Source organism: Lepisma saccharinum, chromosome 5, assembly GCF_977018435.1.
Source record: "Lepisma saccharinum chromosome 5, izLepSacc3.1, whole genome shotgun sequence".
In the NCBI taxonomy this organism is placed as follows: Eukaryota; Metazoa; Arthropoda; class Insecta; order Zygentoma; family Lepismatidae; genus Lepisma; species Lepisma saccharinum.
The window spans coordinates 80,062,161-80,088,799 of NC_139233.1; the positions used below are offsets into that span (position 1 = coordinate 80,062,161).

General features: G+C 38.9%; 1 protein-coding gene across 7 annotated transcripts in view; it reads left to right on the plus strand.

Annotated features, from left to right (window-relative positions):
* Nucleotides 1–26,639, plus strand: part of tai (basic helix-loop-helix family member taiman) — a 301,547-nt gene that overhangs the window by 135,724 nt on the left and 139,184 nt on the right. For 4 of the 7 annotated variants that reach the window (XM_083122705.1, XM_083122710.1, XM_083122709.1 and 1 more), the window contains exon 1: nucleotides 17,757–19,136. The exons of 1 other annotated variant lie outside the window; for it this stretch is intronic. In XM_083122705.1, the coding sequence (XP_082978831.1) occupies nucleotides 19,108–19,136 (29 nt within the window). In that variant the 5' untranslated portion in view covers nucleotides 17,757–19,107. Of the gene's footprint in view, nucleotides 1–17,756; nucleotides 19,137–26,639 lie in introns of those variants that run through there. 2 more of the 7 variants (XM_083122711.1, XM_083122712.1) reach the window with 1 other exon arrangement.

The window sequence follows — 26,639 nt, forward strand, 5'->3', positions numbered from 1 at the left end:
TCTCGAATCATTCAATCATAAAAGCAAATCACTTTCTTCAAGAATTGACTTTTCTCTGCCAGCCCTGCTAAATTTTCACTTTCCATCTACTGATTTATACGAGGGGTGGCCAGAAAGTAATTTCCCATTAGTAGGGACATTCATTTTTCTCAAACGCGAAAACCGTGAAAAATGGTAATTGCTGCGAAGTTAGGAATGTTCAGTGATGTCTGGACACATTTTTCGCCCTTTCGAAATATCGAAATAATGGGAATTTGGCATAAAATGCGAATTGTTGTCGTTTTTAAGCGATTTTTTAAAAGGAAATGTCCTAAAACAACGAAAAATTCCATGAAATCCATTCTTGTCTTTTCTAGGCCATGTTTGTGTACATAGAACATGCAAGTTTTCCAACATTTTACTCAAGAGTAAACTATAGTGTATACTGAAACATTTACCTGGGAAGGGGGGTGGGCAACCCACTTGATCTCCACCTAGGATACGTGCTACGTACATAGACTAATTCCGACAGCCACATTAAATCATGTATTTCCCACGATTTTTTCAACTTCTATCAAAACCATTTGCATCACAGAGCAAAGTGGCAGGGTTCTAACAGGAGATCGAGTGCGTATCTACCGTCACACAGGAGCCACATCTACAGTATTTGTCATGCGAGATATGTTTTGAGTTACCAAGCTAAGTGTGCACCATCGGCATTTGTCGAGCAAGTAATAATGGAGCTCAGTCGTTAGGGCGTCTAACTACTATGCGAGAGACCCAGGGTCGATCCCTGCGGGGGAGAACCGGGATGTTTTCCACCTATTCAAACTGCTCCGGCGCCCACCCAGCATCATATGAAGCTGGTACCTTGAGGAAACTTTGAGGGATAAAGGTAGCCAGGAGCGTGGTGCTGATCACATCACCCCTGCCTTCAGCTGTGATCAAGAAAGTGTGGGGCCCTAACTCCACATCCCTATACACCTTCATGGAAAAGTGCAGGGGAGCACTTTACTTTTACTTCCTCAAAAATCTGTTCCAACATATCAAACTGTCACGAAAATACGTAGACCATGTGACCTACAATTTAAAATAATAGTTTAAAACCACAATGGAGTATTACATTTCGGTATATTTGTCAGATAAATGTTCTAAAACAAAAACGCGAATTTTGGGAAACGTAACACAAAGAAGTCAAAAAAAAGATAATGCCAATTTTTGGTGCCGTAATATATCCGTATCTGTCACGTGAGATTGATTGATTTAATTTTTTTGGGTGCGTCGCCACTTATGGTCATTATGCATTCTTCAGTTAATAATGGGAAAATTCCATTAGCTAAAATCCTTACCTTAAAATTAAAAAAAGTTGTATGGAAAGTAACTTTCCCAAAATAACTTTCAACATATCAAACTCTCACGAAGAGGCGTAAGCCATGTAATTTTCAATTTGAAACAGTAGTTTAAAAACACCATGAAGGTATAATTTCAGATATTTGCCAGAAAATGCGCTAAACTGAAAATGTGAATTTTGGGAAAAATAACACTATACTAAAAAAAAAAAATAAGAAGAAAATACACCAATTTAAAAAAAAATAACAAAATATCAAGGTCCCTACTGATTAGGCATAAATAAAATAAGAATATCAGTTCTAATTTATTGCATTAGTAACAATGAGTCCTAACCTAATTTTCGGCATAATCACCACCGTTGTTCTGGCATTTGTCCTAGCATGACACTAAATTTTGTATACCCATGGCATATGTGTCTGACAGCAAAGACTGGAACTATCTCTACCTCAGTGTATCTGTCAAATCCTTGCCCTGCCAGAAACCTCTTCAGTTAAACAGGGAGATGAAAGTCGGTACATGCAAGACCAGGGCTGTACAGGGAGTTGTCCAAGATCTCTCACCTGAAGTGATGCAAAGGGCCCGTGTGTACTCAGCTGTATGGGGTTGTGCACATTCGATTGGCCTTCCGTGAATTGTCTGCACCATCGTCTGACCATACTATCACTCACAACATCCGGTCTGCACACCTCACAAGATTGCTGGTGGCTCTGTGCCAGATTCTGAGCGTGCAATGTAGGCTACATCGCAGTCGGTGGGAGACTGTATGAGAGCTGCAATCTTTAACCTAGAACTGTCCTAAAACGGCTGCATTGCAACTGTACCAGATTACAGCTACACGCCACTTCTTCCTGCCTGCATGTGTGTGTGTGTCCTCTCCGACCACTATTGCTGCGTATAGACACCATTGGAGCTTTTTTCAGGATGCCCCTCGTATATGAACTTTCAGAAGCTTTCATTATTAGAGTGTTCCTGTTTTAATGTGTGGTTAGCTAAATCAGGTACCTATACAATGCAATTCTATAAATTCCTTGCATTTAATTTCTTATACCTACGTACCCTTTTCATCAGCATTAATGGTATAACTGCATGTTGTCAGTTTCACAGTACTTCACTTGGATATACTGTATTGAAGCAGAATCCCATTGATAATGTAAGGAAATATGACACTTTATTTTGTTCGATTCAATTGTTTCACTTATATGCAAGAGTTAAGTTGTTTGCTTTACAGGGAAGAGAGAAGTAGCTTTATGCATTAAAAAATGAGTCTGCACTCATGGTTCTTGCAAGCAGAGGGTTCCAAACCTCAGTGGAAATATCAACATATAATAGCGAGAATGTATAAGGAGACTGATAAATTACAAATTGTATTTCTTAATCATTCACTCTTCACTCTTATCTCATTTAGTCGTAACTTTAAAAATAATCAAGTATTTTATTTTAAACTTACTGCGTATGACAAAATTCCGTAATCCTTCCCTTGCTTGTGAATTGTAATAATTTTCAAAATTCACTATTTTGCAGTTTGAATTCAAATCATAGAGAATAGAGAAATTACGTCAATTTCATAGAAGATAATATTGGTACTTAACAAAACCATACGTGGACCTGTGTGAGTTTATTATTTCTATTTGCAAAAGGATCGATTTATTTAGTTTGTAATTGTCAGGGAAAAATGTAAATTTTGTCCTGGAAAACCTGGAAAAGTCAGGGAATTTCATTTCTGCTTGTTTGTAGCCACCCTGAATACCTAAGAAGCTTGTTAGTATGATAAAAATATGCACCAGTGAAACAGAAAGTAAAATTCGTGTGGGTATTAATATGTCTGACAAATTTACAATTCATGATGGGTTAAAACAAGGAGATGCATTATCTCCATTGCTCTTTAATTTTGCCTTAGAATATGCTGTTAGGAAGGTAAACGAAACTAAAGAAGGACTAAAATTAAATGGTGTGACTCAGTTGTTAGCATATGCAGATGATGTAGACTTACTGGGGGATGATGTGAATACAATTAAGAATAATGCTAAAATATTTTTCAAATCTGCTAAAGAGATAGGTTTGGAAGTTAACAAAGAGAAAACTAAATATATGCTTACAGGCCGAAACCAAGTGTTAGGTAATAATCAAAATCTAGTTATTAGTGTTAGGTAATAATCAAAATCTAGTTATTGATAACTCGTTTGAACCAGTTTCCAAATTCAAATACTTAGAAGTAATATTAACAAATGAAAATTATATTAAAGAGGAAATAAAAAGTAGGCTTAATTCAGGAAATGCATGTTACTTGTCTCTTCATAAACTTTTGTCTTCTCGTTTAATATCTAAGAAACTAAAAGTTAAAATCTACAAAACAGTAATTTTGCCTGTAGTATTATATGGATGTGAAACTTGGTCCCTTACATTGAAAGAGGAACATAAATTGAGAGTATTTGAAAATAGGATCCTTAGGAAAATCTTTGGACCTAAAAGGGATGAGGAGACTGGTGAGTGGAGAAGGTTACATAATTTAACTAACTAACTAACTAACTCTCTAGCCTTCTTAAACCCGAAGGTTCATGGCTGCAGCAACACAGGCCTTCCATCTGTTATGATGTGCAAGCGGTGGTCGTGGATTTTGCTCTTTTTTAAACATGCCTTACCTATGTAACAACATATACTTTTAAAAATGGTTTATTGTGTACTCTAATAACCTGTACAGGTACCGGCAGTAAAGATGAGACACACAGATCCTGGAATACACTCTTCACTGCAATGCATTATGTGTGTTGTCTAACTCTACGGCGGTGACCGCACTTTAATAGCAAGTTCACCAATCCCCTTAGTGGTAAGCAACTCACATAACGCATTTTAGTAAAGTGTGTATTTCAGGATCCAGGTGTCCGGTTTTTATTGTCGATGACTGCACATAGGAATCAATTGATTCTGACCCCCGGAAACGAACTCCAATTCTCTGCCCGCTCTAAGAACAAAGTCGATGTAAGCAAATACACGTGGTTTCTGAAAAATCGTATTGGTTGTTCGAATGACATCTGTCCAGGAATCTTGCGCCTAGGAATATAGTGGATTTGATGTAGCCATACATAGAAATTGTCGAACCTTGTACTATAATCTGCATAGCTACGACCAATACATTCATGGGCAAAATAACACCAGAACTAACACAGGAAAGGAAGTATTTCTCAGACGTCACGTGGTTGTGTTTACATTAACTCAGTTCTTGCAGTGGATGGAGAATAGTCACGCCCACGTTGCAAGCCAATAACAAGTTAAAAAGTTACAAAGTAACTAACTCTCTAGCCTTCTTAAACCCGAAGGTTTATGGCTGCAGCAACACAAGCCTTCCATCTGTCCCTATCCTGGGCAAGATCAATCCAATCTTTTTCAGCCTTGCCGATTTCCTTTAGGTTCATCTCAACGTTATCCCTCCATCTTCGTTTTGGCCTTCCTTCAGGTCTCTTATCATCAGATTTCCCCAACAATCCTGTAAACTCTTTTTTCCCTCTCCCAATCGTGCCACATGGCCTGTCCACCTAAGTAGTCCGTAAATTTATTTGAACATAATTTGGAATCTTGGAAGAGTCGGTGAATTTGTTTTTGGAAAAGTCTCTGGGAACTCTGTATGCGTATTCATCATTGATTCATTCGGAACGAATTTACCGGTGTCAGCACAATCATCGTAACGGACACATATCGTTCCTTCCGCTCATGTTTCGCTGCAGAACAGATAAGCGTTGGAAGAACTTAATGAAATAAGAAAAATATCAATGAACGTCACGTCGGTCACATCATGGCTGCCAGGACTGTTGTACACCATTGTTAAGCTGCACGGCAACATGGGAATCATCGCTAAATTCCCAAGAATGATGGTCCCAAGGTCAGTGGTATCTAGGCCGGATGAACGCAAGTTCCTCAGGGACACTGTGTTAAGAGGCACGTGATGAGTACGTTAACATTGTAGACGTTTGTGAAAGATGGAACGAGTCGCTTGTTACATCCAGACTCTGTGGCCGAGTGGTTAGCACATCGCCCTGCGACGCCAAGGGTCCCGGGTTCGAATCCCGCTCGGGCTTGGTTGTTTGTGAATGCCCATTCATCAATTTCATCACTCATCCCCATCTTCGCAAATTAGCCAAGAGGCACAAAACGCGAAGTAAAGTAAACTAAATCAATCAATCAATCATTACATATACGTAATTGGTTGGTTGTCCCATGGAATGAAATACACGCTTTTTTATTTATAAAAATATCCGGGTGTCATCAATTATATTTGAGCAGTGAAGTGGGAAAGTCGCCACGCTGGTTGGTAGAAAAATCAACTGATTTCTCAATTGACCCCCAGATGACAGTATTTGCAATATGGAGAGAAGGAAGAGTGGTTACCATTTTTAGGAAAAGCAGAGACAGTGGTTCGGGATTAGGCAAGTAGCTTATGTTTGTCGAAAATTAGAACACATGGGGGATGCTAGAGGGTGCAGCATCCCCAATTCTCATCTCTTAAATGACATATCAATACATGTATGAAAGCAAGTTTATTATAGTGCATAGTGCAAATAAAATAATATTCTCCTCCTAGCGTCGATAGACATATCCACGGCACAATCCAGTCCCGATTAGCCTCTGTGGAATGTCGTTAACCTTTATTAATTACTGTCTTTAATAAACATTGGATTTTAAAGTGTAGAGAAACTTGACGTTCCGTTTGATATGGACCAAGTTAATAGCCTACATTAATCAATTATGAACCAACCTGTACTCCTATGTATTTTTTTAAAAAAATGTAAGTCCTTTTTTTGTTGAGTGTTGAAGCTACGGTGGTCTAGTCGGTAGGGCGTCTGATCACACGGGTGGAAGTGTAGAGGTTGTCTACCAATCTGGGAAAGCCGTGGAAATGTCGGAAATTTACTATGTTGCTGGAAAATTCAACATTTTTGTAGTAGTGTACCAAGAATAGGTGTTTGACCAAACAAAGGAAAAAGAGCAAGCAAGAAATTGTAAATTTGTAGTTACAGGAAAGGTCATGTTTTGAACTATTTTCATGTACTAGAAGTCTACTACAGTAAGTGGATATTTGAATTCTGCACTTTCTTGTTGCAATTTTAGGATTGTGTTTGGTAAATATTAGAATTAATACAGATTTTATTACTAAATTTTAGTATAATTGTGTATTATTTATGGTGTAATTGTCATGATGTTTTAAAGAACTTTTGTTAACAATAAGTCAACAAGTGAATATTCTAAAAACTTGGTTAAGTGGGATTCAAAGTGCAGTGTTAGGTAAAATATAGTGACCTTCTTATGCATTATGTTTAAATACATGAATTGCTCTAAAGGCTTTAGTCTGGAAATTTTTTGTTGGTGTGGAAAACCTGCAAAAGTCAGGGAATTTTGGTTTTATGAAATTGTTGACATCCTGTATAATCAATGCGGGCAGGTAAATGAGCAATGGGTCCAAGGAAGGGAATTTGTTGTCACTTCGTTGCTCTCCCTCATTCGTACACTACCCTTCTACCTACCAGTACACACTTCGCAGTCGAACCAAGAAGGTCGGAGTGAGAAGAGACATTCAGAAACTTACCCCTCACCCTCTCCTAAGCTGTCGCGGCTGTTAGGTTTGGCAATGCGATGCCAAACAAAACTAGCCTTCCAGATGGCGCAGTGGTAGGGTCGTCGCCTTGTAATCAAAGGGTCCCGGGTTCGATACGCGGTGGAGGCACTGTAGGTCCAGCCCCGATTAGCCTTACTGTGCATAAAATGGACTTTAAAACACCAACTCAATCAACCAAACAAAACTTTCTCATCACCATGGCAACGCACATACTTTAATTGGTTCGGGAGCCAATTTCAATATCCATCCGCCTACAAAAGTAACAAATTTGACTGCTCTAAACTCTCGTCGCTCCGAGAATATTTTCGATCCCTGGTCCTACTCGATTCAAGTGGTTCGAGTGGTATTCTCCAGACGGAGTAAGTGTGAATCAATTGGCATACGAAGTTCACTCTGTAAGGACATGTATGAAGGTTTTTCCTATCTTTATTGCGCTGTTCTAATTCCCACAAATGTGACCTTGCAGGAAGGGAGCTTCATATACCATGCTTGGTTGAATCTTCAGTTTACACGTCGAGACGAGGTCTTGAATTTCTCCCGAGTCTTCTTGCTAAAAACGCGAGCACTTGTATGGTTTTATGGCACGAGAGAGTCTCCGAAATAGACAGTACCGACAGACATGGTGGAAAGGCAACGATTTCAATTTCTGTGCTAAATGCACGTACCTTGGGGTATAAAGGTGTGAGTTAGAAACATCATTGTTTTACCCGCAGCTTTATTTCCTTCCTTCGTGCCTTTTCTTTCTATTTCGGTTATTTTATATATATAACAGGGAGGTTATTTCAGGTGTTTGTTTTGTAATGTTTCCACTTTTCACAATTACAGTTACAATTACAATTGAAACAAGCACGTACCTTGTCGCAAGGATGCTGGAAAAGGTGTCCCCCCAAATACAAATAATTCTGGCACCTTATTTCTGACATCTAATCTTAGATTTGACATCGCTACTTTATCCTCAGTTGACAGAAAGGGAAGACAGCATCCCGGCGCATAAAGCAAACCGAAAGCGTAAAATGATATTTAAAAGTAATAATAATGATGATCACTAACCTCCTGTGCTATAAGAGATGTTGAAAATGACCTCCTTCAACAGCAATACAACACGTTTCTTAGGTTTAAGAGATCCTGTCTCTCGTAATTGCCTGACCACTTTTCTGCAATAATACGTTTCCACGTAATTATCGTACATAAAAACTCTTTGTTCAAGACAATATTTGTTTAGCGGCATAATTAATGAATGAATATCAATTAACACACAATAACGCACTGAATAGCACACCAACTCAATAACACAGTATAAACATCACACGTACTGATAAACACAAACAGAAGTGAACATGAGCGTACACTGACTACGTCTGATAGCCGACAGTGTTGCTAACCATTTTCCTGCAATGTCCCTACAACTGACCAAATGTCCCTACGCCAAGTAAAGCCACTAAAGAAAACAACACCTCATAAGCATGCAAAACAGAAGATAAAATATACACATTTACTTACCAAATCTTTCTGCTCGGTGCTTCCAGAATTAATGAAGGAGCGAATTTACAATACAGGACCCCTCCCCGATTTTTGTAATATTTCGCATACTCACTAATTGAGGCCTCCTAATCACGAATTTGAAGTTAAAATTTGGGGGTCACGTGTAGAAATTGCAAAATAAGTGAAATTGAGTGGTCCGCGATCGGCACGATTGCTCATTATTTCCCGGACGATTTTGTGTTTCCAATACTTAAAAAACGAAATATACATTCCTGATATTACTACGACCCCAAATTTTAACTATGCTTGCCTATCCTAACCTAACCTAACCTTATCTGAATGGTTTGTGGGGCTACCCGTGCATGTTTTTTTCGAGCCCAAATTTTAACTATGTTTGCCTTGCCTAACCTAACTTAACTTAACCTAACCTTACCGAGAATGGTCAGTGGGGCTATCCGTGAATGATTTTGCGCTAATTGTGATTACGAACCGATAAAAAAATCTTATTTTCGTAGCACTTTAACGGTAAACGTTCATCATCGAAGACGCCATTTTCGTATCCTGCAATTTTACGATCGATGCACTGTTGCCAAACTTACCTGTAATCAAATGAGTCCACACTCCACATGTTGTTCTACATCGTGATTGTCGCTGTCACATGTAAGCACCTTCTTTGGGCAATATACCGAAATCCATAAGTTTTATTAATTAGCCCACGGCCATCCTCCTGCATACTCCACCTAACAATCTGTACAACATTAACAACTTTTTTACTGTTCTCTTCCGCCATTCTTACACGATCCATGCTCCCCAAGTATGAAATCAACAGTGTGGCAACGCTGTAGACAGCGTAACTAATTGCGAACGTCAATTGTTCACATCAACAAATATGACTATCATACTTGTATACGGAGAATCATTGCGAGAATTGAAAAGCTTATTTTACAACTTCTACACGAATAATGAACATTTTTTTCACCTCACCCCAACATGTTAACTTGAGATAAATCATCATCACGACTAATTATTTCGTGAGTATAAGACGTTTCATAGAAATTACAGAAAGGTCCGATATTGTAAATTCTTGCCTTAATGAATAATAGGGATGTGCGGGACAGAATTTTTTGGGTCGAGACGGGAATTTTTTTAAATCCCGACATTCGGGACGGAAAAATTTGCAATTTCCCGACCAAGTCGGAAAATTTTCGGGACGGAAAACGTTCGAAATTTCCCGAAGCTCTGAAAATCTCGAATGCTACACGTCATTTTCACTTTAAGTGTTTGTTTTTGCATTTCTAGAATAAAAACTTACAATTTCCGATAAGTTCCAGAAACTTACAATGCAGGAAACGTCGAGAATTAACGACTTTTTAAAGTGACCATTCGGTATTTCCCGACTGCTTGGGATCCCGAAAAGTCGGGAAGTCATTTCCCGAAGTCGGGATCGGGACGGCAATTTTTTTTCCGATCCCGATCCTGACTTTTCGGGATCCCGCACACCCCTAATGAATAACGTTGAGTCGTTTACTGTTGATTGTTATTTCAAGTCATACATGCTGCTGCTGTGAAGATATAGATGTTGGTTGGTGATGCTGTATTTCCTGCAGTCTTGAACAATTCTGGTCCCATTTTATTTCTCTTTTTTGTTTTTGTATCACTTAACATTGAAAATGTTCTTTCCGTTTCCGCGTTAGAATGTGGCAATGTTAGCACTATTTTCGCGAGAGTGGAAATGTTTTAAAAAAAGAACTTACCTTGAAAGTTGTTGGTAACCGATAACATGTTCCAAAATTCTGATGGAGATTTGTTAGTTAGCTCTTTTTTTCTCCTCCTCGCTAAAGTATCCAGATAAACTAATCCATTCATTCCAAACCAAGCACGAAGAAAGTGCAACTGACTGGCGAGTAAGCTTTGCACCTTTGCACAATAGAATGTTATTTTCAAAGATTGAAAAAAGTTCCTACGTTTTCTCTCATTTTTCAAAATCTGTCCCTAGGCGGCCGAAATATAGTGAAAAGTCCTTATGCGTAGGGACATGTCCCTACGGTTGGCATAACTGCCGACAGGTGTCGCATTCGTGCAGTATGAAGCGTCCTCTCGCAGGTGACAACTCCCCGATAAGCTGCCGGCGCTCTAGCGACAACTGAGGATAAAGTAGCTATGTCTAATATAAGATTAGGTGTCAGAAATAAGGTGCTAGAAATATTTGTATTTTGGAGGACACCTTTTCCTGCATCTTTGCGACAAGGTACGTGCTTATTTCAATGGTAATTGTAACCGTAATTGTGAAAAGTGGAAATATTACAAAACAAGCTGTTTCTGTTACGGATAGTGTTGTCCACGGGACGAGACGGGACAGCCTTTTAAAAATTCTAGACGAGACGAGATTGACCATGTGTCATGAGACAAACGAATATTTTCGAGACGAGACAGCATTTCCACGAGACGAGACAGACCAAAGTCTCTTCTCGTGGGCAACACTATTTACGGACTTCCTGTAACACAATTTGCCGGGACCTGTTCCATGAAGAGGCCGCCGAGCGGCCGACACTCTGGCGGTAAACGACTGAAATATCCTCCCTGTAAATATATACACACATACGTACATATACAGATTTATCTAAACATAATTACGTAGATATCAGTTTGGTTATGCGTGAACCAAAATTACTCAACACAGCAAAGTAATTTTGGTTGTAAAATGTCATTAATTACATGGAACACGATACTGATAAACTCTGACACTAATTCTGGTCTCGATTCTACAGGGGTCGCGATCTAATCTCGACAAGACATAACCAAACTCATTCTCGCCTCGAGTCGCCGCCTTGTAATCAAGTGGTCGCGAGTTCGATACCCGGTGGAGGCACACGATGATTCGGATCCCACTTTAAACTTTAGGTCCAGTCCCGATTAGCCTTCCTGTGCATAAAGTGGTCTTAAAACACAACACCAACTCAGTCGATCAATTCTCGATTATTCAAGAGCCGACCGGGATACACGTCGTCTCTGTACCATACCAAGTAAAAAGTAAATTAATAGCAATAAGTAGAGCCCGCATTTGTATGTAATTACATATTCTATTCCTTTCTAAATAACATTGAACAGAAAAATGTAAACGAATTATATAACTGACATGATTTTGTCATGTTACATATTTGCTAATTTACTTTACATAAAACAACATATTTCGGTAATTTTTGACCATCTTGATCCTTTTTCCTATATTTTTGATCTCTGAAATATGATGATGAAAATTTGTAGCTTATGTGGTCATATTTTCTAATCAATGAGATACATAATGCTTACGGCCGCCTAAAATTGACTGCCAAGTCGAAAGACAGGTTAAAAAATGGGAACTGTCATTTATCGAAAGATGCTGGAGTTCCCCCCCCCCCTTTTTCTGGTTACATATTTTGGTTTTGCTTTTAGGTTTAGGCAATGCACCCAGAAGCTTGGCATCGGTGGACAAGAAAGCTGCTTTCCTGTACGTAGCGAGTTACACATGTTCCCTTGTACAAAATGTGCAAAAGTAGCTATATATTTTCATTTGATTGTTCTTTCTGTAGACGCTTTTTTTTACAATTTGTTTCGAAAGTTGCAAATAGCTGTCTTACATTATATGTATATTTAAAAATCAATTAATAGTTGACAAAATTGATTTCTTAAATATCTGCACGTTGCTGTGCTTTTTTTGAGTTTATAAATTTGACACAAATTTTAATTGAATAACTTAGGTCCTTAAAATTATATTGAATATGTTCAAATAAAATTATTGTCTAGCAGAATTCTTGAAATTGCTTGAATACTCGATTACTATTAATATTATATTTTCTTTGATACAACATATTTAGCTACATATCCTTTTGATAACACATATTTAGGTACCGATTTTATCAATTATTGTTACATATTTATGTACATATTTTGCATTTTGATATTACATAGAAATCCGGGGTCTCGTAACATGAAGATTGTACCCTACTGCTGACCTATCCTCACAATTAACAGGTTCTTCATCATATTCATGAAGACATACATGCACGCACACGAGTTTTAGTTGAAATTCTCGATTCATTGTTGAACGATAAATACCCTTGTGTGTGACACACGCCCCATTCTTATGTGTACAGATTATCGCGCAAAACTGCCACAGCAGAATGGACGTCCGTAGGCTTTCTTCGAAGGAGCAGCATGCAGGTTTTTTTTCCGGGGGGCAAACAAGGCACATTTTTCTTCATAATGACCCCCCCCCCCAAAAAAAAATCTTGAGTATGAAGTTATCTACTGTGACAAATGAAATTAGGTTATATGTGTGTGATTTTTGGTTAACTTTCATTTTCCAGGACGGGGAGGGCACACCCCCTTGTTCCCCCATTCTTCAACACCACGCTAAAATTTTTAAATATCCGATTTAGTAATGTTGTGGATTTTTACTTTTACTTCGTTAAGGGTTTTCTCTACGCGGAATGGCTATCCCAGTCGCCGTGTAATCTATGAATCCTGGGACTGATTCCAGTGCACACCAGCGCGATGTAAATGGAGCTCCAGTATCGTAAATTCTATCGGAGTATCCATTTTCAGGAATTGTTAACACAGGCTGAACTCTGTAATAAAATTAAAATCTTATTAAACTTGATCAATTTTCGAAAGTTTTCAATATTTCGTGAACCAATCTCATACATAATAAACATGTACATAAGCAATGTGGTTTTGGGAACAGTCAATAAGCAACCATTATTTTGATGTAATGTATTTTAAGTGTGTATAATACACGATAATAGAAGAAAAAACATCAGTAAACATGGGTCTGCAAACGAGCCGTTTTTGAGTTAATCGCGAATGTGTAATTACAAGCCGCCACTGACTTCATTGTTTGTAAACGTCGTCCTAGTTGGTAAAATGCTAATAATGTGCTCGAATGTGTGGTTACAAGCTGTCATTGATTGCATTTTGTAAACACCGAGTGCTATACTCCTTGTGCTGTCCGAGGTTTTCTCTTTGTTTACAAAACATTTCCGAGAGGTGGCGTTGTAGTCATACAGAACATTTCCGAGAGGTGCCGTTGCAATCATACAGAACATTTCCGAGAGGTGGCGTTGCAATCAAACAGAACTTTTCCGAGAGGTTACGTTGTATGGATACAATCAGTACACAGTCTAATCGTACTGTGGGAGTCACGTCAGTTGTGCCGGACTGCGTAGTGAAAATGGAACCTTACAGCAACGAAGAGTATGCGGATATGCATTTTGTGTATGGTTTGGCTAACGGCAATGCACGGGGGGTGCACGCTTGTACCAAGAAAAATACCCTGCTCGAAGGCACCCCGAGAGGCACATTTTCTAGGGTACATCAGCGCCTCAAAGAACATGGGAGCTTCGAACATGGTAAGAGAGCAGGTAGACCTACCTGCACGCATTACGCTTGAAGTTGAGGACATGGTGTTGGAAGCAGTAGAACACTCTCCAGGAACCCCGACGAGGAGAATTACCACTCAAGTGCCAGTAAGCCGCAGTCGTGTATGCAGAATTTTATATCGCAATTCACTCTACCCTTACCACCTCCAACGAGTTCAGTGTCTCAGTGTGTTCCTAGAGACGGTTTGTCAGTGGATGCAACAACAGATTGTACTCAACCCTCGTTTTTCATGTAACATGTTATTTACAGACGAAGCCGGGTTCACACGCGATGGTATTTTTAATTTTCATAATTCTCATGTTTGGAGTGTACTAAACCCATATGCTGTTCGTGAGGCACCACATCACCAACGTTTCTAATTGAATGTGTGTTCCAAGAAGACTCAATGGACCGAGGTGCCTTCGGTTTTTGCGGCATGATCTTCCAGGATTGCTTGAGGATGTTCCCCTTGATCCACGTCAGAGTATGTGGTACATGCATGATGAAGCACCGGCACATTTTGCTACTGTTGTGAGACGTCATCTAACACGCAGATATCATCAAAGATGGATAGGTCGAGGTGGGCCTGTACCGTGGCCTCCAAGGTCACCGGATCTAAATCCTTTGGATTTTTGTCTGGGGTCGCCTCAAAAGCGTAGGGTAGATTGGGGCGAATAGGGCCAATTTCAAGAAAATCACCTAGAACTACTGTATTGAATGTTTTAATGTAGGTTTTTTTTTACAGAAATATAATGAACCATATGTCTACTAGACTCCACATCAAATTTTGCATTTCAAAAATGTTATAATGTTACAATATATTATATATAAAAGAAATACATGCATTGGCCCTATTCACCCTAACATGTACGGCTGAATAGGGTCACTTGTAAGGTGAATAGGGCCACATATATTTTATGCATATAAACTGCACCAACCATACAAAATCATACATAATTTGGAAAATCACACAAAGTACAATATTTCAGAAAAGAAAATTATAAAATGGCAAGATTTGCATGCTCATAAGTGCTAATTTTTGGAACATTCCTTCTCTTATGTTTCTGGATTGTTGAGACAACGTCCGCAAGTAAACATTCCTGCTCTCGCTGCTTGTTCTGCTTTCCTTACCTCATATTCACTGCATTTCTGCCGTGTTTTACGATTATATTTCCCCATCTGAAATAAAATAGAACGAGGAAAAATAACATTACTTTTATTTATCAACGTCAGGCCAATTACATACATTTCACATTTTAATCAGAAAAGTGGCCCTATTCACCCTGATTGGTAATATATATATAAAAATGAGTTGGCAACCCTGCTTTGGTTCATTTCCGATATAGATGAAATTCATGACAAGTTGTCGCGGTCTTTGTTGAAGCTTAGAATATTAAAGTTCTAAACTTTCAACAAAACAACAAAGCCTAACAAGAATGAATACGTGACAGAAATATTAATAGGCCATATTTCATAACACTTACCTTCGATTGTTTATGAAAATTGCTGACCAACACAATCAGCATCCAACGTTTACGAAATCCAACTGCACAATAAACTTGCACAGTCGACACACGGTGTGGCGCCGGCTTCGCCTCCTCACTTCTATAAAATGTTAGATTGATTTTGTTGTGAGTGGCCCTATTCATCTGATGGTCCTATTCAGGTCCTATTCGCCTCAATCTACCCTAGTGTACAACATTCCCGGTGACACGGTTGAAGAACTGGAACAGAGAATTGTACATGCTTGTGACCAATTCCGATATGATCCGGGAGTGTTCGAAAGAATTCGAAACTCAATGCGAAATCGCGTACAGTATTGCATCCAGATGGAAGGACGAAACTTTGAATACCACCTTTAACAGTAATTGTAACGTAGAACATACTAAAGTAGTGCTGTATTCCTTGTTAAAGTAAGTAGAATGTTTAATAAAATCAATGAGATCTGATTTTTCATAATGTGTTATTGGTATTTTACCAACTAGGACGACGTCTACAAACACTGAAGTCAGTGACGGCTTGTGCCCACACATTCGCACACATTATTAGCATTTTACCACTAGGACGACGTTTACAAACAATAAGCGATTATCTCGAAAACGGCTCGTTTGCAGACCCAAGTTTACTGAGACTTTTATGCTTCTATTATCGTGTACTTTCACCTGTGTAAGTTTGCGATATTTCTTTTGAGACACCCTGTATATGCAAATAAAATAAGACTACCGTAACACTTATCTGAATATTGCTGACAATGATTCATTAGTAGCTTGCATTCAATGCTGGCCCAAAGAATAGGCCATGGCCACCCAAATTAATTTCGTGATTAAATAAAATGAACGAGTATGGATAATGAAGAATGTTGTGGGAAACCTTAGAAGATTCGAACCCATGATCTCTGGTTTCAGAACACAGTCGACTAACCCCTTGATAATGGAGGCCTGTATCTAAAATTAACAATTTCAATCCAGCATTAACATTTAATTTATTTTTACTCCAGTGCTTAAACTAACTATTATTTGGTGATAAATCCTTGTTTGGATCACGTAATAACAATGCAAATACCAATAAAGTACCGTATTTCACTGCATAATCGTCGCACTTTTTTTTTTCATTTCAAAAAAATAGTTTATAACCTCCATCGCGTAATCGTCGCATCGGCACGTCAGATAAAGAAACTAATGGTAGCGGCGTAGTATCTTCGGGCACAGAAGATTAAATTTTGTAAGTAACACTAATAAATTTTCTAAAGTGGAATATTTCGACTTTAATGCAGAAATCAATAACAACTAATATGGTTTTGAACACCGGAATAATGTCATCTAAACTGTCACGAAGAAATAAGGTGCGTTTTTATTGCAAGTATTTTCTTGCTGAAATAGTTCGACAATTTATTTTTAATTCTTAAACAAGAGAGGCTTATTCCTGAATTAAACGACCAATTCTGATAGCCTAAGAGCTGGTGTACCCATAATGAACGAAGTAATGAGTAGTAGTAGTAACTATTTCTGACAACCCGGTGCTCGAATCCAATACCGCTAGGCTTTCGGTACCCTGGAAATGTCGTGAAAATCAACATATTAGTGGATGAGTCAGGAAATTGAAAATAAGGTCCATAAGCCTAAAAAAGGTCGGGAACATCTAGTGTGTTTTGCGCTTTCCAGGATTTAGGAATGAAATTCTACTCTTTTGTATGTTGTCTCCCCGATGGTTTATCGGTAACGTCATCGCGTTGTAATGAAGGAAGGGGTCCTGGGTTCGTTACTAGGTGAAGACATGTAGTGGTTCGCATAATCGCATTCCACTTAAACTTTAGGTCCGGTCCCTATTAGCCTGCCTACATGTGTATAAGGTGGAAGAACTATGATATATAAGAAAACTATTCTTCGACCGTTTCTTGATTTGAGGTATTTCGTAGCTCTATTTTTTGTTTTAAAAATAATATACTTTAATCTATTGCATAGCAAGTGCAGCATTTCAATGCACTACATTAATATTGTTTGCAAATGTATTTGAAAATTTGAGAAACTTAAAGAAGTCGGATAATTATAGACAAAATTAATGGGGAACGAAACTTTATTGCAAGAAATTATTTTTTGTTGAAATGTTCCTGTCTAGTGCTGGTGGCTATGGATTTAATAAGACGTGGTAAATAAATAAAATACGTCAGACTGTGGAACAGTCCTTTCTTGCAACTGAGGGGTAGAACAAACTGTTGGTGAAAAAGGTAGAACCTTTAAAGTTTATTTAGTTCAATCCTCAATGCTATATAATAATGATTTGCTTACCAGGTATGCTTTGCCTGGTATGTAAAACGTGCTGAGACTATAGTCGTCATGCTTACGGAATCACGGGAGATTGCGCATGCTGCTGCTTTGCTAGCTCGCACTTGGGCGCCGTGTGGATTTTCCCGATCCCCGGGAGATAAACAGTGCTGTCTACGGATAGCAGCGAGGCACTGCTCAGTTCAGGTAAAAATGGTGGCCGTGTTCGTGTCGTCGTGTTGCTATGTTTGATCTTCGTTCATCTTTACTTCTGTTCGAGTTCTGTGGTGTGTCGTAACTTCACGGCGACATTATGGTGCGCCAATAGACATCTGTGCAACAAAGACATTTCTTGAATTGACTGGTACGCTCGTTTTTCCGTGCATGGAAAATATTTGTTTCTCGCGTGTTGCAAGTTTTCGGTGTTTTAAACTGCTGATACTGAGGAACATGTTCGATACTCGTATGTGAATAGTCTTGTGTACAGTGCTGCCTGTCCAGTGTTCTTAGAGGCATTGCAGTTGCGTACTTTATGCCGCGAGACAGTGCATGGAAAGGATTTCAAGATCAAGTTGTCCGCCATATTGAACCGTCTGTCCTTAAGTCCGAAGTGGAACGAAGAGAAATAGGTCATAGTCAGAAGGCCGGGTCGCTCTTACGTATTCAACCAAACGGCACAAAGTAGAAGTGTTAGGTTACGTAACGATCGAGCAGTTGACTGTATTCCACCACATAAAGCTCTATCAGGGGTGAAACGTGCGATGTTAAGGACTGTCGAGGTGTTGCCGAGGTAACTGTGACGAAACAAAGCCAACGGCCTCGAGGCCATTTTTCTAGGCAGCCATTTTGAGGTAACATACCCACATCTTCGGGCGTTTTGTTCATTCTCGTTTGCCAGGTGGGAATAAAGTCTTGCTTGTAATGTTTGTAACCCCCCCCCCCGTGTACCTGGCTACCAGGCATCGTCGTGCAATAATGCAGCATCAAGATGGTCTCGCAAGGTTACGGGGTGATGCCCTTGCCGGAGTACGTTTACCCGCACTGGTTGGGGGACTGCTTGCTCGCTCCGTGGATTTAGTTTGACCGACGCAAATCATTTCTCGATAAAATATCCGTCAGAGTGACTCACTGTGCCGCTAGTGAAAAATCCATACCCGGGAGTGCGTGTGTCACCGAGGTGCTGGGAAATTTCGGTGGTGCAAATTTTTGCATGGAACCCAATTGAGGTCAGTGCTTCCGAATTAGGTCGGATGTGGCGCGTTGGGTATCGCGCCGGTCTGGTCAAGCCAACACTTTAACTGGACTACAGCCTGCACTGCAGAGACGTCAGTGGATTGATTCTAGTGTTAAATATTTAGTCCTGCGTAGTTAGTGAATTTATTTTACGACGTGACTCGATTGAACCTTTTTGCGTTCAGGAAGGAATAATAAACTTGTGGATCTGACTGTTGCAGCTAAAGTAATTTTTGTGCCTGGTGCTTTTTTTCGAAGTGCCTACGGGGAATTCCCACCTGCCGTTTTGATGTCTACCACATGTCCACAGCAGTTACAGAAAATGCAGGGTAAGAATATGATGATTATGTTTACATAGATATTATTATTTCCCCATACTTTATTAAAATGTTTTTACGTCACCACCTTTAATTTGACACGTGGATAAACTGTGAATAACTAGCGATTAGTTAACATTTTTCACACACACACACTTTCTATTGGGTCTTCGATAGTTTGGTCTTGCCTCAAGTAGCTTGTGCACGTAGTAAATACACTTTCAGAGTTACCACTTCTAGAAGAGGAAAGTCATGGGGAGCCTTGTAGTTATTTTAGGAGCCGGTTGTATGGTTCAACATTGTGACAATAAAGCAGGTGTACCCAGTGTACCTCCCATCCAAATATAATGGTACAAAAATTAAAACAGGATAAGGCACATACTTGGTTACCGGCTTTATGAGAGGGCGGCGGCACACGCCACACACTGCCTCACAAAACGTACTGAACATATGTATTTCTGCGTGTTCGACAATTATCCGAACTATTTCCATACTTTAACCACCTCTATGTCATGAATACTGTAAAGTATTAGGAATTGCATACATAAACGGCCCGCCAGCAACCATTCCAGTACTTCTACTACTACTTAAAATAAGGATATTTCCCTTTTATCCCAGGGCAAAAACTGAGATAGTTTATATTAGTAGTCCGTAGTTTATATTAGTAGATCCGTTGTGCTCATGAATAAATGCGGTGAGAGAGACTAGCACATGTCAGGTGACGTTCGTGATATTCTTTATACATCAGAAAATAAATTTTAGTCATAACTTTTGCATACATGGGAGTTTTTTTACACTAAAAATCCACACACAACTTCCGTCTTCATGCTATATACTGCTTAACATGTAACCAGTGTTTTCGAAATTACAGCAACCTGCGAGTGTAAATGAATACTTGATTAAATTAAATTCCTGAGTAAATCAACAAGAAAATGGCTTCTATTCGATTACAATACTTCTATCGTCGCAGTTTGCATTCCTTACAGGCAGGTATGACATCGACAGGTTTCCAAAGAGTTGACTAAAACATAGGAATTTAATTTTTTCGTTATAAGGTTGTAAAAAGAGCAGGAATGTAGGTAGTCTCATACACTAGCGTTGGCATATTGACAGTTTGTCATTGAATCGCATTTAGTGACTAAGTGAGCTTTGGTTCCTAAATAATAAGCCTTGGTCGCCAGACTGAATAAAGATCGAAGTCTATCTTCAAACGTTGCCTATAATATAATCCAGCAAATGGGAAATTCTTTAAGAAATGTGAGCATTTTGATTTTTTTTCTTGATAGTTGATCTTGAAGTTTACATTTTATTCTGGAAATGGTTACCTCTGTGTCATTGTTATCACACATCAATATCTTGCGTGTATTGCACCCATGTGTAAATATTTATCCATAATTTTTTGTTGTGCTTTTAGTAAGTGAAAATCGTAAATATCTTTAATGTGAGATATTCTGCCAATGAAATTACAGAAGAAACCTTTGAAGATCCACTTCTCTAATTGGTTGATGCATACATGTTGTCAATGATCTCAGGGCATCTACACAATCTAAAAGCGAACAGTGTGAAATCAGTTTCATTATTTTTTCTTCCCGATACTAATTTGCGACAGTGCTAAGGGTTTCCGCGGACTAGAAAAGTCTGGGAAATCGATCGACCTATGGCTAAAAAGTCGAAGAAATTGATAAAAGTTTTCAAGAGCCTTTAAAAATCCGTGAATATTTAATCTGGTGCTTGTACTTGCAGTGAACACGTTTTTTTTCGTCTTCATATTTGAACCCCTAATCCATGTATTCACAAGTCCGTAGGAATACCTAAAAATGTTGTGTTCACAACATATATGCTGCTTTCATGGGAATATAACTTTTTATGGCGCAGATAAATATCCACTCAAAACATATGTTTTGAATAAATAAGTATATCATGTAAAGATGGTGTGGAAAAGTCAAGGAATTTGGCAAAATGAGTGGTTATCCTAAGAAAGTTATCCCCTCCTGCCAATGGAATTTTTTTCTAAGCTCAACGTTCGTTGGTACTGAATCGTTGACATGTTTTGTCCCACTCGGGGTAGGTAGGCAAGGAACACCTTATGAGTGCGCTGAAAACATTTTTTGCATTGGGCGATATCTACTACATACCCACCCCTTCATTTCCTCATGTCAATAACGCTGTTCCCTGAAACAAGGTAATCTGATGGATAATCCTGTGAGAGAATTTACGAACATCTACGTCCTTGACAGACGAATTTCACAACAGTAACTTCGTTACGAAGTGTCCCACTTCTGTGAGAAATCCAGTTACATTGGTCTTTGTTTTCCAAAACAAAAGGAATTGCGAGTTGAAGAGTACATCACTCTTCTTCGATAAGTTCTCTTATCTCGCGCGGGGTCATGCGAGACAATTGCTTGGTGGTGCGAATGAGGAAAGGTTATCGGCTGCACTGGAGGTAATGTCACTACCCCTCCACCGAGCACACTCATGTTGATGCAAAACTCTGTAATTATCTAAGAATACAAAGCTCCCAAAATGAAGTTCTAAACAAGATGCAAAATTTGTGATTCCAAGTGTAACTAAGATGCATTGTTTGGCGTCCTGTCTCGAGTCAAAATTAATTACTTTGGTGATCACAATCTGATGTAGTTGTGGATTCGAATTTTACCAATGAGTCATCATTTATTTTTGCTTGACCAATCAGTTTGAGTTACTGCCTGGAAAGTGTTCTCATTTCTTTCTGAAGTAAATGAATATTTATACATATTGTGATTTGTAAAATCAGATCGGGGATCAGGGTTCTTGTAGTCCCGAGTATGGCATATGAAGAAAACTTCTATCATTTCTCCCACCGATTTCCACATTGTACTATTTATTCTAATTTTATATCGTAAATATTAGTTATTCTCCATCCTACGTGTTCTCTGAAATGGAGGAAGAAATTGTAATTGTTGGTAATCAGTAGTGCTTGACTCTTATTGCTTCTTCACTACACATCACATGAAAATTGTAATTTCAATACATCGTAAGTACATCGAATATTGCGAGCCTCCCCGATGGTTCAGTGGTAACGTCGTTGCCTTGTAATTAAGGGGTCCCGGGTTCGATACCCGGTGGAGGTACATAGTTTAAACTGTAGGTCCAGTTCCGATAAGCCTTACTGTGCATAAAATGGACTTAAAACACCAACTCAATCAATCAAAACATCGAATATTGCACTTGGAGCGATATTGTTTTTTTCTTTTTGGGAATTTCAGCAAAGTCTTTTAGATAATTTCCTGGATTTTTTTTCAGTTTTTGTTGCATTTTCTTCATTTTATCCTGCTTTCTTGCCGTTTCGTCAATTTTATAAGCATTTGCTAGCATGAATAGAGTTGTAGCTTATGTATTTCGCATCATGTCATAGTTGAAAGTTAATTTTTAAGGTGATTTATTGGCTAAGACTTAATATAAATGTAATGACTGTCTCTTTTGTCTCCCATATATTTCTTATGGAAAATGAAAACTGCTCCAAGACTAGTTTTCGATTTGGTATTTGTCTTGAAGGCTATTTCTTTAACCCTTTTCTTATTTATATTCAAGATTTAGTAACATGATCCTAAAAGATTATCACAATTTCAATAACATAGCTCTCTTCTGACACCAGGACGTGTGTGTATATATATATTAGGTTCACTATTATATATTCAGGTTTTGTGGCTCTAGCATATGTTTAGACCGCGTTATGAGCATCTTTTTGTTTATTTCCTTGCAAAGTGTAGGCCCGTCACGTCATAATTTGTGCTGTTTCCCCCTGATCGTAAGTTAACTCAACATGGGTGTTCTGTTCCATCCTCCTTAAGAATTACAGTCCTGGTCGTGTTGCTTCGATCAACAACTTTTGCGAAGCCCATTATTTATGCTACTTGAACGGCCTAAAATTCAGATTTTATTTCCATCTAGGGTTACGCATATGCCGCCAGTGCAATGCAGGAGTATAAAATATAAGACGCGCTGGAGGGGAAAGAAGCAACTAGCGGGCGGTCCCAGTCAAGATGTTTCATGTTTGTGATGTGCAGGGTTGCCACTTGTGATGAGCACAGTTGTGCGTTCGTTGGAAGCCGCTCGACAACCTAAAATTGGTCCGATGTACTAGAGACTTGCATAGTAATTTCTGTACAGATATAGTTTAAAATAAAGGCGAGGACTTGTATTTGCGAAGAATATTTGTGGACACAAAAACATTTTCAGCTATGTACAGTGTAGTGGGATCCATGAGTATTACCGTGCAAATTGTCCATTACTATTTTCATTGTTTTATCTTGCATCCTGTAGGGTTTTAAGCGATGGATTTTTATGTATGCTGGTGCAGAAGTTGTCAGCAGCTTGTTTTGAGTGAGATTTTGACAATTAGCTCTCTTCTCGGAATTGCCATTACGAAGACTTCTTACCTCATCACCCGTCGATAATATAGCTATTAATTGTAGCTGAGCAACTCCTGATGTAGACCTGCACCTTTAATATAACAAGCTACGTTGAATGGTATTGCTTTATCACATGCACTATATTTATACGCGCAAGATCCTGTGCAGCTGTTATTCGAACAACCAATAAGATTTCTCACAAGTCATATGCTTTTGTGAACTTCGTTCTTGCAGAGGACGATTAATAGTCACATACTTCACAATATATGTAACAGAGTTCAGCTTTAAATATTAATAATAAACAGTACTGTCTGGTCCTAATATCGTGCAAGAGTATTAGCATATTGTGATTTTTGAGAGTGCATATGTAGGTAAATAAATTAGAAGTACATAACTGAGTACACAATTCTGAGATAATTACTATACTGCATATACGTACACACACGTACCGTTTGTACGTGGAGATTCTATTAGTATTCAGCCATCGTCTTCAGTGGCATCCTTGTCATTCAAAATGAAGAGCTCAGCTTCCTGTTATCATATAGACTTGTAACGGTACAAAGCACAATTGGTTTCTGATCAACGACGGGAACAATTTCGGCACCACAGAATGTAGTGTTTCATCTATTGTAATTTTCGGGCTTTGTTGATCCATTATTTATGTAGTAATCTTCCAATTAATGCTGTTTGTATACTTCGTTTCCAAATATTTGACATTTGGCACACACAAAGTGTCGACTTCGTCACCTTAAGTTCATGGCTTGAACCCCGAATCGAATGAAACATTTATAAAATTGACATTATTCGTGTAGCTACTAGCATTTGATTGGCCCGCATGCGCTTTGCTTCATTAAGAACTGGAACATGAGTGTTTTTGGAAATTACAAAACTGGCCACACATTTTAGCGGTATGCTTACAAAACTGGTCACATATTTTAGCGATATGCTACATATCTGCGTACATTATTTTCATACATGAAAATTCCACAAAATGTCGAGCTGTATTAAGCACAACATACATCATGCGCCACATCCTTTTCTGCATGAGTGTCGATCCAGTCAGTCTCTCCTCATTGAGAAGCGTCATATCCTATTTACACATTTTCTTCGAGATGTGTAAAAATTAATAAGAAAGTGTATTGCATTTCAGTATATTAACTGTATGAAATCTTAAATTAAACAGTTGAGCTGGATAATCATTGATCACTGTGGTAGATCGAGTGAAAGTTTCTCCTCAGTGATGATGATAATTATTATTTAAACTGTTCAATACAAATATTGGTCTACGTCCATAAGAAGAAAGTAAAAGACGTCAGATATGTAATAGCTTATATCTTGATAAATTCCCGCGTTCGATACCCGGTTGAGATATATAGTGGTAAGGATCTAACGTTAAACTGTAAGTCCAGTCCCTATTTGCTTATCTATATAAAGTGAACTTATACTCGAGACTCAAAATTTCTCGAACACTATTAACAATGAGTGGATTTTGGCAACGAGTTATGCTAAAGTAATGAAATTCTAGACCTGGAATCGTGCGAGAAGTTGATGGCGCACGGAGTTTGCCGGGCTGGGAGGTCAGCATGTTCATCGAAAACCGGGCCGAAGGTGATTTGGCAACGCTGCACCTTTTTCATCTTACAACCTGGCAGTCGACTTGCTCGACCAGGTTAGTGTGGTGTTTCAGAGGAGGGGGAGTTGAGGGAACTGAGAGAGAGAGAGCAGCAGTTCCGAAACAAACTGAAGACCCACACCCTACAGCTGCTGCGAACAGGCAGGCCGTGGCAACAGTTGGGTTTGGTGGTCCCCAGCAAAATTTGTGAGCATGCAGTAGGTAAATTGACCTTGAATGAGATTAGGTTTATAGAGGTATTGTGTCTAGACCAGTGGTTCTCAACCTTTTCCAGACCGGGACCCACCTTGAAGCATATTACACTTCATGGGACCCATAAGAACGGGCGTCGGCAGAATTACATGTAAGGGTGTGCTCCCAGTTAACAATAATATTTTTGCTACCATCTAGTACAGGAAGAAGCACTCTTTCACGCTTGCGTAAACAAATTATAAATACTTCATTCTAGAAAAGTAAATATGTAATTTAATAGACTAATTTACTCTATTCTAACTAAATACACATGCTGAACTTGGGAGATGCCGGTAAAAAGCAATGGTAGAAATGTAGAGTTTAATACGTACAACACTGTACGTATTGTACTGTACTGTACGTGTAACAATATATATGTTAGTTATTTAACTGTAATTGGTTTTTAAGACACAGTAAATAAATTTTCAAGCCCGACTTCGTGACCCACCAACCGCTCCCTCGGGACCCAGCAGTGGGTCGCGCCCCATAGGTTGAGAAACGATGCCCTAGACTGTTCAAAAGGTCTCTCTATTCCTTAGGAACTCTGCAAATTCCGTCTCACCTAGAACCAAATGCTGCTCAGCGCTCTGGCTGGAATTATATACTTACCCCTATGATTGATTATATGTCGAATCTCACACGTGATTCTTCAAAAGCACTTTGTCGCCTAGCTAGGCAAATGTGTTCAATGCTGGTTCCGATTTGATCCCTGATGTGAACATGGAGTATCCTAAAGTGGGTGTCCTTTCGTAAATTTCATTCTCATCGTCGCGATTTTCGTACGATGTAGAAAAGCTACATAAAATAGATTAGAAAAATCAAAACCCGTTCTTGATTAAAAAGATCCAACCTTAAACGTTGCAGGTTTCTTTCTTGTACAGCTTTTCTTTGTTGTACTTTTCAGTTTGTTCCCCCTCGCCACTGACATATTAACGAAGTAGAACAAAATGCATCGTAAAGCTACAATACGATTCTCGGATTCATTTTCAAAAGTATCAAAGTACTGAAAGTAAACGCCATATCAGGAACTCCACTCTCGGGTGCTTTCTTTCGCTCTGCATGGAACATCGACTTTACTTTTCATGGATCCCGCGTCAAGGTTACAGCTCTGTTCTTCAGATTACCAAGCCAGCCAGCACAAAGCTCTCCCCGAGGCAGATCATCGGCATTTTTGCACCCAAACCCACATGTAGTAGATTACGCAACAACAGGATATATCAAAGGTATCGACCAGCGATAGTATCCTTGTGTTTGTGTATC